At 34.1% G+C, this 17,421-nt stretch overlaps 1 protein-coding gene across 23 annotated transcripts in view; it reads left to right on the plus strand.

The window, feature by feature from the left end:
- Nucleotides 1–17,421, plus strand: part of LOC105327826 (F-actin-uncapping protein LRRC16A) — a 42,255-nt gene that overhangs the window by 18,463 nt on the left and 6,371 nt on the right. For 5 of the 23 annotated variants that reach the window (XM_011428467.4, XM_011428462.4, XM_011428454.4 and 2 more), the window contains 29 exons: nucleotides 1,226–1,356; nucleotides 1,692–1,860; nucleotides 3,614–3,687; nucleotides 3,833–3,908; nucleotides 4,178–4,266; nucleotides 5,661–5,755; nucleotides 5,884–6,074; nucleotides 6,181–6,258; nucleotides 6,352–6,539; nucleotides 6,843–6,994; nucleotides 7,393–7,492; nucleotides 7,884–7,938; nucleotides 8,039–8,142; nucleotides 8,368–8,505; nucleotides 9,261–9,354; nucleotides 9,527–9,625; nucleotides 9,909–10,037; nucleotides 10,281–10,397; nucleotides 10,480–10,542; nucleotides 11,439–11,548; nucleotides 11,680–11,767; nucleotides 11,945–12,076; nucleotides 12,346–12,366; nucleotides 12,596–12,622; nucleotides 13,271–13,318; nucleotides 14,344–14,413; nucleotides 15,198–15,311; nucleotides 16,062–16,106; nucleotides 16,313–16,586. In XM_011428467.4, coding sequence (XP_011426769.3) covers nucleotides 1,226–1,356; nucleotides 1,692–1,860; nucleotides 3,614–3,687; nucleotides 3,833–3,908; nucleotides 4,178–4,266; nucleotides 5,661–5,755; nucleotides 5,884–6,074; nucleotides 6,181–6,258; nucleotides 6,352–6,539; nucleotides 6,843–6,994; nucleotides 7,393–7,492; nucleotides 7,884–7,938; nucleotides 8,039–8,142; nucleotides 8,368–8,505; nucleotides 9,261–9,354; nucleotides 9,527–9,625; nucleotides 9,909–10,037; nucleotides 10,281–10,397; nucleotides 10,480–10,542; nucleotides 11,439–11,548; nucleotides 11,680–11,767; nucleotides 11,945–12,076; nucleotides 12,346–12,366; nucleotides 12,596–12,622; nucleotides 13,271–13,318; nucleotides 14,344–14,413; nucleotides 15,198–15,311; nucleotides 16,062–16,106; nucleotides 16,313–16,586 — 3,071 coding nt within the window. Of the gene's footprint in view, nucleotides 1–1,225; nucleotides 1,357–1,691; nucleotides 1,861–3,613; nucleotides 3,688–3,832; nucleotides 3,909–4,177; nucleotides 4,267–5,660; nucleotides 5,756–5,883; nucleotides 6,075–6,180; nucleotides 6,259–6,351; nucleotides 6,540–6,842; nucleotides 6,995–7,392; nucleotides 7,493–7,883; nucleotides 7,939–8,038; nucleotides 8,143–8,367; nucleotides 8,506–9,260; nucleotides 9,355–9,526; nucleotides 9,626–9,908; nucleotides 10,038–10,280; nucleotides 10,398–10,479; nucleotides 10,543–11,438; nucleotides 11,549–11,679; nucleotides 11,768–11,944; nucleotides 12,077–12,345; nucleotides 12,367–12,595; nucleotides 12,623–13,270; nucleotides 13,319–14,343; nucleotides 14,414–14,914; nucleotides 14,936–15,197; nucleotides 15,312–16,061; nucleotides 16,107–16,312; nucleotides 16,587–17,421 lie in introns of all 23 variants that reach the window. The other 18 variants (XM_011428463.4, XM_020067047.3, XM_034482995.2 and 15 more) reach the window with 18 other exon arrangements.

Below are 17,421 nucleotides of genomic sequence, written 5' to 3' on the forward strand. Positions count from 1 at the left end.
TGTTGCTTAATCTGGCGAAAATTTTTCAAAACCAACCTCTGCCGGATTAGACAAGTTTCACAGTACTGTATAATGCTGTACAAAACATTAAACAATATTGTATTAATCATATGATACATTTGTTTCATACAGAACAATATTGTATCATTATGATAAAATATCTTATTATATATCCAGCAATTTTGCCTTCTTGACACTTTCAATTTTACAGAGTGTGATCGGATTTTCCGAATCACCACACTGTGGGTTTCTGATTCCGTACCACCACTCTCTGAAACTGATGACATAGCACATTTTAAAAGAGGTCGTTTCAAAACAGCTTTGTTATATGAGTAAACGTCATACAGTTGATTTTAAAAAGACTGTTTTGTAATTAAAACTTTTAAATAGACAAGGATATATAATGAATTTATCATTACAACAGTAATCTGATCCAAAGAGCTGGATCATGTCTCATTGCCGGAGGAGATTATCAAATCAAACTCGACGCTTCGCGTCTCGTTTGGTCTGATGATCAGTGCCTGGCAACTCGTGATCCGACCCTTTGGATCAAGTTACTGTTATATATCAGATACAATATAACATTACATAGTTTTTTATCATATCATATGATACAATATCGTATCATATTAAATGATACAATATTGCATCATATTACATAATACAATATTGTATCATATGATTCAATATTCATATAACTTGATACAATTTCATGTCATATGATACAATATTGTTTTGTATGATATAATAGTGTATTACAAATTTATATTATAACATATAAAATATCATATGATACAATTTGATAAATATTATATCATACAATACAGTATGAAATTTATATAATATAATAATCATAGATCATATGATATTCGATATTATGTCAAACCACACTACATAAAACAATATTTTGATAAAGACCATTATCTCTGATATTTATATAGTATGATAAAGATGGTCTCATAAAGGTGAAGCCTTGTCTCGGTGAGCCCTGTAATATTCTTTATCTGAAATGAATTTGTGTCAGCGATTTGGCAATACTTGGTATATATACATACATCATAATGATCTATTACAAAAATTCATTTAAAGTTTCACACAAGTATATCCTTGATAAAATTGTGAAATACTTAGAGAATGAGGATCATTTTAGTGTGAGATATACATGTATTTTTAAGGTGGTAGCTTGTTTCCTTATTGTATGTTGACTTTCTCTTCACTTTTACAGCTAACAATCACTGTGGCAGATGGCAAGCCAGTCTCTGTGGTGACAGTAGAACCAGACTTGGATGACATTGATCACATAATAACACACATTGGGAGGTCTCTCAAAAACGTATTTCCCTTCTATGATATCGAGTAAGTGTGATTAAGTTGACATAGAGGTCGGCATTTTTTGACACTGTCAATATTAACCGAGATAATACAGCTCTGTGAAATCAATGATTATCAAACTATGATTAATTTTATCGGTCAAATATTGATCAGTTTTTGGAACCTCCCCTTCTTTTTTTTCATTGTAATACATTATTATAGTGATGAGAAAGACAAAATGTGTCCAAAGAAATGAAAAATAAATTATTGAATTTTTGAAGACACTTGTGTTATATTAGAGAAAAATGGTCATTTAGTCTTATTTTACATGAGAAAACACTTAAATCAGAGACTCTAATATTGTGGGTTTTTTTATTCAGGAGATTTATCAAGAAAATCGATGTGCAGCCACCTGATCGTCTACGGCTGATGCAAGACATGATGAAAGAGATTGAGAAGAAAGAGCATGGACCGTGTGGGGGGTACTCCATTATGTACGCCTGTATGTGTGACTACCACAACACCCCCTACAGGGAGGAGGTGGCCTGGGTAGGTGGAACGGCTTTAAATAATCTCAGCGAGATTTGTCATGACTGAAAAATTTTGACAGACGTCTCTCAAAATTTTTCAGTCTCGACAAATCTAGCTGAGATTAGGCTTTAAACAGGGTGAATGCTGAAACCTCACAGAACTGTCAGTACTGCACATGGGAGGATATAGAGGGATAGAGGGAAGGGTTGGGTTGGGGATGGGGTGCACCATGGAAATTTTAAATCTCTTAAATACACATCATTGTTAACTTTAGTAACTGCCTTGGATAGCAACATATATTGGAGAACAGCTTTGCATTGAAACTGAGTTGTTCACTTCATTAACATTTGTACTTGGATTTATAATCGCCATAATCTTCCCAAACTCAATAACTATTACCAGTATTTATTACACTATACTTTAAGTTTTAATTTTTTTACACTAGTTTTAACCTGTAAATTATTTTCATGCTACCCTCAGTTTCTTTTAGTTGAACTAAGAATACTATGTTGAATTGTGCTTTAATTTGTCAATAAATTTAAAACTGACGTCAGTTGTTATAATCGATAAAGTCATAAATATTTTGTAGATGTTTTACATACATTGATCACAAATGAACAATGTATTTTTAATGGTATAATGCAGTATCATAAGGCAGACTAAGCAAATTGATAGTTATCGAACAAACTAACATTGTAATGCAAAGAATTCAGATAATAGAACTTTCTTGGAAAACTGCCCGCACAGCATATCATTTATTAGACTAAAAATGTCAATAAAATTTACATCTAGAATTGCATTTTTATGTTGGCCATTTGCAGAAGCCCAGTCAAAATCCATGCAACAATAATGATAAAGCAGGGACGGTAATGGGATTCTGATGCTTTTGAGAATAACGTGGGCTTACACAAAGACAGAGCTGAAATGTCACAATTTTTATCTGGTACTTGGGGGATTAAATATTGTGCTATTAAAGAAAAAAACACATACTTGGCCTATTATTACAAAATAAAAATGTACATAAGAGATATCAAAGTTATTTGATGTTTCCTGAATACTCACAAAAACAGATAAGGAAATGAGAACCACGATATTTATTTGTCTGTTTACCACTCATTACTTTGATTTCCAACCCTCAAAACATAGTTTGATTTTCTGCAGATCCAGTCATGTAATTTCTGTCACCAGAAAAACTGCTAAAAACTAGCAATTTAAAGATTGAAAACTTGTTTCATTTCTGTAAATCAAAAAGAAAACGTCTTTCAGTTAAACTGAAAATGTTATGTCCCCAGGGAAACCTCTTTAATTAATAAAAGAAACTCAAGTGAAGATTTTTGAAGTCAGCTTTAAAATTTCATCAAAGATTTGGGTTGTTTTTTTTTTTAAAATGTTAATTTCATAAATCGTTCAAAAATATTATTTTATTTAATACATGTAGTAGACTGATGTCTCGTAAAAGTAAAATAGATATCTCAAGTTGTTAGATTTCCTGAAGAATATATCCTAAGTGCATGTTATACATTGTGCACAGGTACTGGTCATTTGGTCAGTAGTTTTTGTTGTTTGGTTATCTTGTTCAGTTTGATTTTGAGTTTGATCATGATGTCCAAGAAAAAAAAACATTAAAGAAAGAAAAGAAAGATATCACAAACGCACAATTTAATATACCAGTTACAAAAAATAAAACTATAAAATCTGGAGATATGGTAAAATAAGATGTGAAGTTTTGCTTGAATAAACGTCTGATATTGTAATCTGATTTTTTTTTCAGGATGTAGATACCATTTATTTGTCCCAAGATTCCAGAGAACTTAATCTGCAAGATTTTGATCATTTGAGTTCAAAGTAAGGCTTTGCACTGTTTTAATAGCTAAAAAATTCTTCATATATTTCCTCTATATGGAAATATGAGAATTAAGAATTACAAATAGAATTATTAGACCTAATTTGTATTATATTGTAATATTCCAAGCATGTATTTGTCTTGTAGGGACCTAGTTCCAATCATAGGGGCTTTGGAAAACAACACTTGGTTTACTAAATTCACAGCCAGCAAAATCAAATTGGTAAGTCCCCAATAGGAGAAAATTGTTAGAATTGATTGTTTTTTTAAAGTTATATATATTACATATTTAACCCTTAATATGATAAAACAAATTGTATTTTACCCTCAAAAGAAACATGCTACCTCCAATATTGCACTGGATATCTGTATGTTGACAGAAATAATTGTGTTTGTCACTACTGCGATTGTCTAGAAAATAGTAAATAGTTTGTTATCAGTATCTCAATAGACTGAATATAATTATTAAATGATTTGTATTGTATACTGTAGACATCAGATGCCCAGACTGAAATCCTGAAAGTGATGAAGAGGAATAACACGTTAGAGGAACTGGACCTCAGCAGTACAGGAATTGCTGTGTAGGGCTCAAAGTTTAGTAGAACCTCAGGCTGGGGGGTTCAAATTCTAAATAGAGCCTCAGGCTAGGGGGCTCAAAGTCTAAATAGAGCCTCAGGCTGAGGGGCCCAAAGTCTAAATAGAACCTCAGGCTAGGGGGCTCAAAGTCAAAATAGAACCTCAGGCTAGGAGGCTCAAATTCTAAATAGAACCTCAGGCTAGGGGGCTCAAAGTCTAAATAGAACCTCAGGCTAGGGGCCTCATAGTCTAAATAGAACCTCAAGCTAAGGGGCTCAAAGTCTAAATAGAACCTCAGGCTAGGGGGCTCAAAGTCTCAGTAGAACCTCAGGCTAGGAGGCTCAAATTCTAAATAGAACCTCAGGATAGGGGGCTCAAAGTCTAAATAGAACCTCAGGCTAGGGGGCTCATAGTCTAAATAGAACCTCAAGCTAAGGGGTTCAAAGTCTAAATAGAACCTCAGGCTAGGGGGGTGGGGTCAAAGTCTAAATAGAACCTCAGGCTAGGGAGCTCAAAGTCTAAATAGAACCTCAGGCTGGGGAGCTCAAAGTCTAAGTAGAACCTCGGGCTAGGAGGCTAGGAGGCTCAAAGTTGAAATAGAACCTCAGGCTAGGGAGCTCAAAGTCTAAATAGAACCTCAGGCTAGAAGGCTCAAAGTTGAAATAGAACCTCAGGCTAGTGGGCTCAAAGTCTAAATAGAACCTCAGGCTAGCCCCCCCCCCCCCTTAGTCAGACAAGCTAACCTGTCACCTCAGTCTCAAGTTATAGCTTACATGTATATTACTAGAAGTTTGACTTAGATTCTAGGTGAGGCTATCTAACCTTTACCCCATAGCCAGGAAAACATGTTTAATTTGGTGCAAACAATAAGTAGTGCATTTCCTGATGAAAACATGGGAAATTCATACATTAGGCTAACAGTTCCTCCTCGTCCTATGACATGTATTTTTCATAATGGTGCATCACAACATGGAAATTTAGATGAATTGTAACATTTTTTGTACAGAATAATATGTTAGTCTGATTTCATAGCCCAGTGAATAAAGCATTTGTCTTCTGACCCTCAAATCAGTAGTTCAAATGCAGCATGGACTTTTTGTATTAATGAATTGAAGTTAATGTTTGAACATCATTTTTTTCTCCAAAATAACAATTTTTTCTGCATTTTATTCAATTATCTATTGGTACACTCTCAAGATATTTGAATCTTTGTCACAATCTTTTATTGTATATAATGTATTGTTTTAAATATTTCTGTGTTACATTTACATCGCTAAAGGATAAACAAAAGGAAGAAATTCAAAGACATTTTGATAGATATACTGTAGAGTTATATGAATTATGTTTAGGAAAATTTCCTAGAATCACTGTGTAACCTGGATCCTTGTTCTTTTTGCAGAGATTTTGTGCAGAAATTAGCAACAGCCATTTTGTCCAATAGTTCATCACAGCTACAGAGAATTGACTTGTCAAAGAACTCTTTAGATGACAAAGGTACATGCTGCTGATGTTAATAAACCTTGATCTTTTATCACATACTTGTATGCTTATGTGTGTACTTCATCTCTATATACAAGATTGTATATCAAAGACATTTCTCCTTTAAAACAAAACTATTTCAGCAATGGTACACTTCATTGGATCACTGAAGAACCTATCCAAGGGACTTTTACACCTGGATATATCCAACACAAGGATCCTCGGGAAAGGTGTCAACAAGGTCGCTGAGTGTCTGTCACAAAGCCCCGCCATTGTCCAGTCGCTAAACTCACTCAACCTGGCAGACAATCCCAGCAAGGGAGAGGACATCCAGGTAAGTTCCACAGTTAAACCTGTAAAACCTCTTGCAGGTAAATTACCTCTGTAACTGCTGTAGACTTTTGTGTGTACACTTGATTAATATTTTTTATTAACTTCAGGGTCTCTACAACTTCCTGGCCCAGGGAAACAATATAACCTACCTAGATCTCTCAGGGATAGACTGTGCCCTGGAACTGGTAAATATATTTTTATGATTAAAAAGATAAAATCATATTGAATTCCTGTTACCTTACCTGTGTACTGTAATCTGTGGGGATGATCTGTTTCAGCTCTGTGCAGCCCTGCTAAGAGGAAGCTGTGCTTCTCTGACTCATCTCAAAGTTGCCAGAAACGTATTCACTCACAAAAAGACCAAAGAGGTGATTGTGCAGGGGACATGGAAGACATTTTTCTCCAGTGTTTACGGCCTGGAACTGTTGGATTTGTCTGGCTGTAAACTACCCCCAGAGGCCCTCAAGTAAGGAACTGCTTCTGTTCTTAGGATGTAGCAATAACAAGGAGGGCAATACTTTGGGGCATAATTTAGACTCATATGCATGCTGCTGATTTTAAACTTAGATGTAATATCACATATTCAATGATTTTCCCTGGGGAGACAGTGAAGTCAAGTTAATGAAATAAAGCAGCATGACATCAAATAATGATAAATCTGATTCTTCAGTAAAAGAATGGCTTAGAATTACATGTATTGCTTTGAAATGATGTATTGTAAATTATGAAACTTAAATGATGGTAACATTAATTTTTTATTTTCCTGTAGGGAGTTACTTTTGGGAATTGCCTGTAATATGCACATCAAGAATCTTCACCTTGACCTGAGTAGCAATGACCTTCAGGCACAAGGAGGACAGGTGTTGGGGGGTTGTATTGGAAACATCAGTAGTATCACAAGTCTGGATATCAGTAATAACAGTAAGTTTACTGTAACAAGTGATGGAATTATCAAAGAGGGCACATTAAGCTAAGTCTGTGGCCCAATTACTCCCAGAAAGTGGTGGCATTGCCTTATTTTGATACATATATTTTCCTCCTTTAGACAGTTGGCAAGTGTCAGCTGTTTATAAAGCAAATTTACAATATTGAGCATATTCGATTTTGTTATAAAGAATAAAAAGAATACATTATGTAATCAAAATTTAATATATATGATCATGCCTATAAGAACAATTAGATTCTTTCTACACATGAAGCTTTGATAAATATACATATAAGGAAATCCAAATGTTTAGATTTGATAATTTCACCATAGGGATGCAAAAGTAAAATTTCAGAAAATGTGATGAATATTTATGGTCTTTTTTAATTTTTAGATTTCAACCAATCAATTGTGAGTTTACTTGATAGTATAAAGAACAACAGAAGTATAAAGTCTCTTGCCATTGGTCAAAACTTTGATAATGTAAAACCAAAGTAAGTAGGAAAGAGAAAATGGAATTACTTTGTACCAATATTAAAGAATGTGATTTTTTCCCCTCAAATCAACATCTACATATGGGTAATTGTGTATAGGAGTGTAAATTTGCAATAAAACTGAAAGAAATAAACTATATAAATCAAGATCTGTGTTAGAGTGGAGATAAAGCATGTAGTTATATTCTACATATTCTGTGCATATATAGATATGATAGATATTTATGTTACATATTTTGTGCTCCTAAAGATACAATGTTTGTGTGTCCCTGATTCTGTGCTTCTATAAATATGATATTAGTCACAGATATCTGTTCTTAAGTAGATATAATATTTGTATGTCACAGTTTTTGTGCTAGAATCTACATAATATTATATTTATATGCTACAGATTGATGACTGGTGTGATGGAAAGTATCGTCAACTTGATTCAAGACGAATCCTCGGTAAGTACTGGCATATCACGTTTGTAGACTACAGCTCTTATTTTCTCACATCTTCTCCCACAGAGTTTCAATTCAAATGGTTTTTTTTTCTTGTTAACAGTGTATCGAGTCTCTGTCATTAGCCGATTCCAGACTGCGGAACAATCTCTCAGATATCATAAACGCATTGGGCAGCAATGTGACTCTAACAGAAATAGACATAAGGTACATAAGGCTTTCTGTGTAGGATGAAACAAAATGTAACACTTCTGTAATTCACTTTTATCTCCATTTTTTCATCATGTAAGTGCATTTGCTGACATTAATGTATTTGTAAGTGATATGACTGATAGCAATTCACACCATTCATCAGGCATTTTCCAATTACTCAATCCCACATCTTATGATTGTTAAGTACATTATATTAGTGTGTGACTGTTTTTGATTCAGTGGAAATCAGATCGGTGATTTTGGTGCCAGAATGCTGAGTAAGGCCCTCCAAATTAACTCCAAGCTGCGCTGCATTCTGTGGGACAAAAACTTGATTTCCGTGCAAGGATTTGAAGACATAGCTCAGGCTCTACAAAAGTGAGATATTCATTGAAAAACAGAAATATAAGCCATTTAAAACATTTCATTTTAAAATAATTGTTATCAAGGAAAAATTGTCACAGTCCAAGCCCATTTTGACTTTGATTATCTCAATTACAGGAGAATTAAGAATAGGCAAGTTAGCATGAACATATAGCATAAATTAATTGTAAATGTATAGTGTAATGTAGAGTTTGTATATATATAATTGTATCATTATTCTTCTCAATGTCAGCTAAGATTTACCACCCCTCAGCTACAAGTTCCTCAAGTATTTTAATTTAAATGTATACCTACACAATGTTTAAAAATTGCATACATCTCAATTGAATTGAAATGAAATAGAATTAAAAAGCCAGAAAATAATGGATGCTTTGAGTCTATACTTATTAATAAGTTGTCTTTTTTTTCCAATTTATATATAAACTGTTCATTGATTTTGCATCATCTGAATTTTTGGAAGACTGATTGTGAACTTAACCAAGTAAAGATTAATCATAATGTAACATTAACTTTGATTTATAACAATCGAGCTGTTGGAAAAAGCTGTTTGGTGGTCCATGATAATAAATTACATTACTTTTCTTTCTTGTGGAAATATATGCTATTTTTTCTTTCTCTGAATTGGGATCCTGTGACAATGTGTATGCAGTATATTGCACAAAGAACGACAACTCAAAATATTTGATTTCATCAGAGTGTGTTAAGGTGTACTATTCTTTGATTCTGATTTTTTATGTCTTGTGTCACAGAAATTATGCCATGAGAAAAATGCCCATGCCAATAAATGATGCTGTAGCAGCCCTTCAAAAACAAGGGGAGAGAACTGAGATTGCACTACAGAAGGTATGATTAATTGTTTTAACATTCAGACACAAATAAATCTGAGCCTAACTCATCAACTTGTGCCTGGCTTTTTTGTATTCCATAATACTAGTTTACCTGTACTCAGAGTTTTGTACAGGTGTGTTATGAACAAAACTGAAGTGATGCTGAACTTATATTTTGTGTGATGCAGATAGAAAGTTTGCTCCAAAGGAATCACAGTCCACAGAAATTTTCCTCTGACCAGGCGTACAGGCTTCAACAGGGCTTCCTGATCAGCTCCACCCAACAGGTAAATTAATTACCTTACTTGTGTAATGTGGAAAATGGGTCTTTGAGTTTTAAATCATATAGTATGTTCATTTTTACACCCCAGGTAATTCTTTTTATCAAACCTGTGTAAGGTACAGTGTACTATGGTCCAAATGTAGTAATACATATTTTTAGGTATCCTCATCAGCTGCAGACAGCTGGTGAATAAACTAACAAGGTGATGTTATAAAAAATAGATGTGCAGAGTTGATGACCAGCGTGTCAGTAAGTGTACTGAGTGCTGACATTTTTTCTTTAATCAGATGGTGGACCGTCTAGTGGTACAGGTTCAGGATGCGGTCAAAGCTCTGTCCATGGGGGATACAGCCCCTTTCCAGTCTGACATTGACCAGGCCAGCAGTGTCGTCAAGGATGCCGATAATTCTAAACAGGTGAAGAAAACAAAGAACAAAGTCCTTAAACACAATAGGCTCCATTTTGAAACATTCTTAAATTTTTAAGTTTTCATAATGATTTCTGGTGATATACTCAAAGACTGTTCTTTATATCAAGAATATGAAAGCATAATATTTCAGAATCATTCACAGTGGTGTCATTCATAGGGGATTCTACATATAACACATGAATAGAAATACTGTTGAGATAGTATGATTAAATGCTTTTCTTTTATTTAGTTACTGCCTCACCTACAGCATATAGCCATGAAATCCTTGAATACAGGGAATATGGTGGAAACTGAGCTTAAGGATCTCACTGATAACCTTAAAACAACCCTTCAGGCCCAGATTAAGGTGCACATTATTTTGTTTTAACAAACTCTCATCTTTGTATATCAGCATTTATAACAATACTAAATGTTTCCATTTCTTACAGAAAACTGTAGCTGACATGATTGAATGTACAGGAAACCAGTGCTCAGGGGTCACTTCAGACAAGGTCAGTAATCAAGGGTCACTTCAGACAAGGTCATTAATCAAGGGTCACCTCAGACAAGGTCAGTAATCAAGGGTCACTTCAGACAAGGTCAGTAATCAAGGGTCACCTCAGACAAGTTCAGTAATCAAGGGTCACCTCAGACAAGGTCAGTAATCAGGGGTCACTTCAGACAAGGTCAGTAATCAAGGGTCACCTCAGACAAGTTCAGTAATCAAGGGTCACCTCAGACAAGGTCAGTAATCAGGGGTAACTTCAGACAAGGTTAGTTATCAGGGGTCACTTCAGACAAGGTCAGTTATCAGAGGTCACCTCAGAAAAGGTCAGTTATCAGAGGTCACTTCAGACAAGGTTAGTAATCAAGGATCACCTTAGACAAGACCAGAAACCAGGTTTACATCAGACAAGGTCAATAATCAGGGGTCACATTAGAGGTCACATCAGACAAGGTCAATAATCAGGGGTCACATCAGAGGTTCCATCAGACAAGGTCGGTAATCAGGGGTCACTTCAGACAGTCAGTAATGAAGTTGGTCACATTAGACAAATTCAGTAATTAAGACCTCAGGGGTCACCTTAGTCAAGGTTGATGTTCAAAGGTCACTTCAAACAAGATCAATAATTTGGGGTCACTTCAAGCAAGGTCAGTAATAAAAGGTCACCCGAGACATGGCCAGTAAAAATGGCTCACCTTGACAAGGTGATTGTTAGGGCCGGGAAAGTCAAGGTCATATTCAAGGGTCATCTGATCCCAGAAAATATCAGTATTCAGATAAGGATCCAATAAAAAAAGGTTAAAGTTTTAATTTTATCATTTATGATAATGTTATGTCAGTGTAGGAATTATTTATATTGAATACAATTATTAATTGCATGTATTTTTGTTGTATTCTTTGTAGGATTTTATGTTAGAATTGGTATCAGGATGTTCAGAGAGAAGTTCTCTACCCAAAGGATTTGCTAAACACCTGATGGATGGAGTGGAAACTGATGTATACAACAAACTAAGGTCAGTGCAAATCTGGATATTGCATCATTCCTAATGTTTCTTTGGAATTTTTAAAAGTTCCCTCACTCATACTCTTTCTGATCTTTGTCAAACTGTGGTGAGTTCATTTACTGATTGTTTTTCTTCTTCAGTGAGATTAATTTAGCCGTGGCAGCCTACATCTCCGACACAGTGATCGATGGGGTGATAGAAACTCTGACAGACAACCATAAAATTCTGGTACTGATCATTAAACTTTACCAATCAGTTCATTGATCAGTGTTTGTCTCACCTTTACCAATTTTCTGAATGTATAATCTCCGTGTGAAGACTCCAAAATGATATACCAAAGAAAGTGAATTCAAAACTTCATTTTGAGTCTTAAGCTGCTATTGTCTATTTTTTTTCTCCTCGTAGATGTCTCATGTGAAACAGAAACGGTCAGAGTCTCGCCCAGTCTCAACAGACTCCAGAGAGAAAGAACTTGAGAAAACGGAGGAAGTGGACAAGGTTCCTCTTCGGATCACTATCAAAGCAGACTCCCCGGGGGTAGGTACACTGCCCAACTATGGCAGTAGTCCTAGGTCTCAAGAAATCAATCACCAATACTGCTTGTGCTTGGATATTGTTGGGGGAAATCTAATTAGCCTGAACTCTGCATTTATCAGATTAGAAAATCCACACCTGATTTTAGAATATTAAGATTGAAATTCATGAAAACTTTGTCAGTTGAATGATAGTTTAGTTTTGTCCAAGGTATTACATGTAGCTTATCATATTAATATTTCACCATTTTGAAAACCGTTGTTCTAATTAAGGCATCATCTAAGAGCAGCCATGTAAGTTTGGTTTTTAGATTCTTGTTTCTTGACTTTTTATTCTTAGAAAGATACTTGCATGATGAGTTTATGATTTACGTTTTTTTTCTCCTTTTTTAAACTTAATTTTTTTCAACTTGTTAATGGTTTACATTTTTATTTTATCATATGTATTTTTTGAAAATATATTTTTCTAACTTTTTACAATTTATTTAAACTGCAATGATTTTTCTTTAAAAATGTTATGAAGGATAATCTTGAAGTACCTGAAAATAGTGTAAGTTATGTTACTTGTATGACCTCCATCATAATATCTCTGAGCTAACCTTTATCTGAATCAATCCAAGCCTTTGATCCATCTGTTTTCTGTAACCAAATTTACTTCAGATTCTTGGGAATCTGTCTGCTGTCAGATCACATCATGTGGTTAGGAGGCGGTAGTTTGGGGAGTCTGTCTGTCCGGATCTTAGGCCCAGTGTCTGTCTGGATCTTAGGCCCCCTTCTGGAGGTTTCAGTGTGCTTTCTGTGTCTTAACTGGATTGTTTTTGTTTCATGAGTTACTTCCCCTTCCCTTTCACTCTTATGTTGGTTAACTGTTGGTGAGTGAAAATATTAACAGGAAATTTTAACATCTGAAAGTAAGGAAATTTAATGGGAAAAAACTTATAATTGTACACCTTATTATTGTCCGATAAGTTCTTAAGGGAAAGCGGGAGGCAATTAAAGGTTTAGAATTGAAATGCAAAAAAATTTCAGGATTTTTTGTCATAAGAGTTCATAAGATATTATATGTTATAATGTGAAAAACATGTAAAAAAGTAACAAATCCTCCAACCATTCGCATGAATTCCTGAATTTCTGTTTCTGTGACTGTTTACATTGTTTTATGTGAACTTTGTTTCTTCCATTTTGCATGTGACTATAGTATATTGCGTACACCGTACCGTATCTGCAGACACTTCCCTATGTTCGTGTAAGTCAGATTTAAGTGTTAATATACACTACATCTTCACTTGACATTAGTTCAGGACTATCTGCTTCTTGTATGCAGTATTTTATCCAATCAGTGCTTGAGCATTATCAATGGTATTACGTATACATGTATATCACACATAAACGGGCATCTTGAGGAGCCATCGGATGCTTCATTGAATATAGAAATGCATATCAATGCAGAAGAATTCCCAATGCCAAAAAGCTAGGAGATTGATTAAACAAATGCACTAAACTAACCAGAGAAGATGTACACTTTAAAAAATCTTTTTATAACTTGTCATAAATGTTTTTATTTAGGTCTCTCGAAAGGTAATGCGAAATTAAAGCTGGGATAAGATGGCATTTATTTCTTGTATATTATTTCTTCATTAATGCTTCATTTTCAGTTTTCAAATATAGTTGTATACTTATGCATTTTTTATTTATCAATATTTTGAAACTTCTACTGCATATGTTAGGTAAAATAGGATTATTCATTTAATCAACAAAACATTTATTTAAACTAGATTTTAAGCTATGCTTGGCGGTCGCTGAAATTGCACTTTTTTCACAAATGCCATCATGCATGAAACATAGTGTTTTACAAAAATTATTTGCCTACTATTTTGGATATACTAATAAAGTTTGATAGGCCTGTATTTTATTGCCACAGTGACTGTTATTTGAAGATTATAAAATAGATTATGAAATTGTATGAACTGGTTATTCCATTCTACCATGGTGTATGCCTGTGTTTTGTTCTGCTGCAGAGATGACCTTCCTTATTATCCATGCTTCCATTGAACTTGGTGCACTAATTATGCACATATTAAAAGATACTTCATATTATTCATCTATAAATTCATATTTTGGTGTAAATATGATTAATATAATGTTAATAAATATTTGTAGATTTTTTGTGTATCAAAGATAATTTTTTTCTGTGGTAATTTTAATTTGGTAAACTCACTGATTTGATTTAATGGAGTGTCAAATAATTACTGAATTTTAACTAAATTTCAGAGCACACCAAACCTTAGTAACAAAAGGAAAAGTGTCAATGCGAGAAAGATGAGGCCCCCCACAGTTATTGGTGAGTTTGGTTTAGTTGTACTGAAATACCTGTATCATATTATAGTCATTAAACTTAGGTAGAATATATATACAAGTATATCACTTATATCTTACACAAATGCCTGGCTGAATGACGTAGCTGGTTTAGCAAAAAGTTCATTGTATTCATTTAGCATATAGATACAGGCTAAGTTGATCTTATCAAATCTTAGTTACTGCACCATGCTAGATTTTGTAAGATAATGGTAGATTATTGAGTATAGCTACGAGGATAGATTAGACAAATGTCTAGTATGTTCTGCCTCCTGCCAGTACTTCGACATTCTGAAATGGCTATATGTAAAAAATTCACCTTTTATCATGCTTTCTGTCTTTGCTGATCTGGATGGGTCTTGTGTGTTGTTACAAGAAAAAGGGAGATAATGCAATTCAAAAAAAAATTTCAAATTTGCATGATAAAGTTACATGTATATTGAAAGGATTCAACTCACTTTGCTCTGTTTTCTCAATGTACATGCAGTTACAAATAAGAAAAAGAAGAGTAAGTTTTATATTCTTTAGAGACAATTTAAATCTTTTTCCCCTTTGACTTAACCATTGTTTTAGTTAATGATTGATGCAGCTACAAAAAATCCATTTTGTTGCCTATCTCTCCTTTTCTTTATGGTTTTGCTTGCAATTTCACCTTTAAGTAATATTTCAGAAGTCACATGATTCACTGCAAGTCATGTGACGAAAATTCATTTCACTGCTAACCGATTTCTTTGTCTCTGTCTTCCTCTGTTATACAATGCGCTATGTAGATCCAGAGCAGGTCAATCAAGCACTAAAAATTCACCAAGCCAAGGAGATTGACCTTGATGACTCAAAGGTCAGTGATGATGGAGAGGTCAAGGACACTGAAACTGCAAAAGAAGGTATCTGGGTGTTGTAAGGGCATATCCAATGCTTAAATGCTTTCAGCTTATCATGTAAAAATGGCTATGTTACCACAGCAGCAAGAGATATTGTTAGTCATTCTAGATGTTTTATATTGGCAAACTATTACCATGTGGTATAGACTGTAACTTGATTGTCAATCATGTACAAATGTATACACATGTATTGTACATGTATAAAATGTTACCTACATTTATCAGATTCCTAAAAAGTGAATACATCATTTGAATTGGACAATCCCTAAGATTGTTACATATTAAGTCTCTCTACCAATCTGTCTATGCTCCCTGATAATTATTCTGTTCTTTTTGTTTCTTTTGATTGTATGAAACTTGTATGAGAAATTAACCATCAATATTTATTATTGCATGTTAGTTTTGCAAACATTACATCTAATTCCTTTACCAGTCATATCAGATTTTTGTAGAAGATATAGCTACATGTAGCTATATATGCAAAAGAAGAAAAATAATTATTGATTAGATGCTTTAACATGCATCTTTTTCATTAATAATCAGTTCTTTTCATAATTATTACACATGCATTTTGAAGTTGTAAACCATTGGTAGGCTATTTAAAGTCCAAGAATATTCATTTATTGTCATTCAAATTCTTGTTTAAGACGTAATCTGATGTGTCTTGATTTGTGATCTGGAATACAGATACATGTAAATATTATTGAAATGAAATATATGTAAGCTAATATATGTTATCTTTATTGATTCTAGTTGGCTCACAAGAAGACCTGACTAAATTATCCACAAGTAATGCAGGTGAGTGGGTCAGTGGTTTTGGAATTAAATAGGTTAAGATAGGTACTATGAATCAACTAGTATTTGCAAGGAATTTTTTCTGCAATTTACAAACATCTATATTGTACTAGACATTCGATTTTATGTTAGAAATAGGTTTTTGATGAGACACATACATAAGCTAACAAGTACTTATCAGTATGGTATCAAACTTGATTCTCTGTTAGAAAAAGTAGAGCTGGACTCTTTGGGAAGTTTACCTGACACTTCCACAAAGCTTACCCACATCGCCAAATCCCGGCCCCGGGGCCCACAGAGGAGGCGCCCGTCTGCCCGCCCACAGGAGGCTGCCCAGGACACCGGCGCCGGGCTGAAGGCTGACGAGGGCCTGGATTCGTTTTTTACATCAAGCCCAGCAGACCAGGGGACACCCAAATCCAGCAAGTCAGACAGGAAAGAAAGCATAGGCAAAGGGTCGGACAAAAAGGAGCCACCCCCAAAGTAAGACCTCAGTAACGCTCACTGGTGGGTTTTTTTTATATGTTTGATGACTGATAGTTATGCCTCCTATTGGTTTTTTTTTATTAATTTGATCCACATTTCCAACAAAGGATTTTAATTAAGGAATGAATTCAATATTTATTAGTTTTATACGATATAAAATGGTTTGGGACAGTTTACGCTTTATAAACCGCGAAGCGGTTTATAAAAAAGCGTAAACTGTTTCAAACCATTTTATATCGTATAAAACTAATAAATATTGAATTCATTGCTTATAATTTAATTTTTTTACTCTTCATTGTAGATAAAAACGGTCGTTTGACCTTTAAAATGACGTAAAATTGTACAAAATTCAAACGTAACGTCAGGCGTATTGATATGTTTTTGACGTTAGTCTTACTATGACGTAGGCAACATTCTTTATACGATATAAAATAATTTTTCTAGCCAATCAGAAAGCGCGTTACAACCAGAATTAAATTATTGTAAAATAAGTACAGTAGCTTTATTTTGTCCCGGTAGCTGTTGAACAGTATGGGATGGTTATAATGGCAATAGCCGCTGCAATACTGACTTCTTATGATTAGAGCTGCATTCTATGAAAAAATCTTTTTAAATTTCAAACTTATGGAATGATCTGCAGTGCACAAAAAATTGTTACATGAAGTCATTCATATTTCAACTAATTCAATAACCATTATTGCCACATTGTTTACATTAATTGGAAAAAAGAAGAAGAAATTCTTGCAAGCTAGTGGTATGTTTATCTTGTCTTTGTATCCCAAAGATAATTGAACAATGAATGTCACTCTCTCATACCTGTGATGTAGGTGTA

Source organism: Magallana gigas, chromosome 3 (genome assembly GCF_963853765.1).
Source record: "Magallana gigas chromosome 3, xbMagGiga1.1, whole genome shotgun sequence".
NCBI lineage: Eukaryota > Metazoa > Mollusca > Bivalvia > Ostreida > Ostreidae > Magallana > Magallana gigas.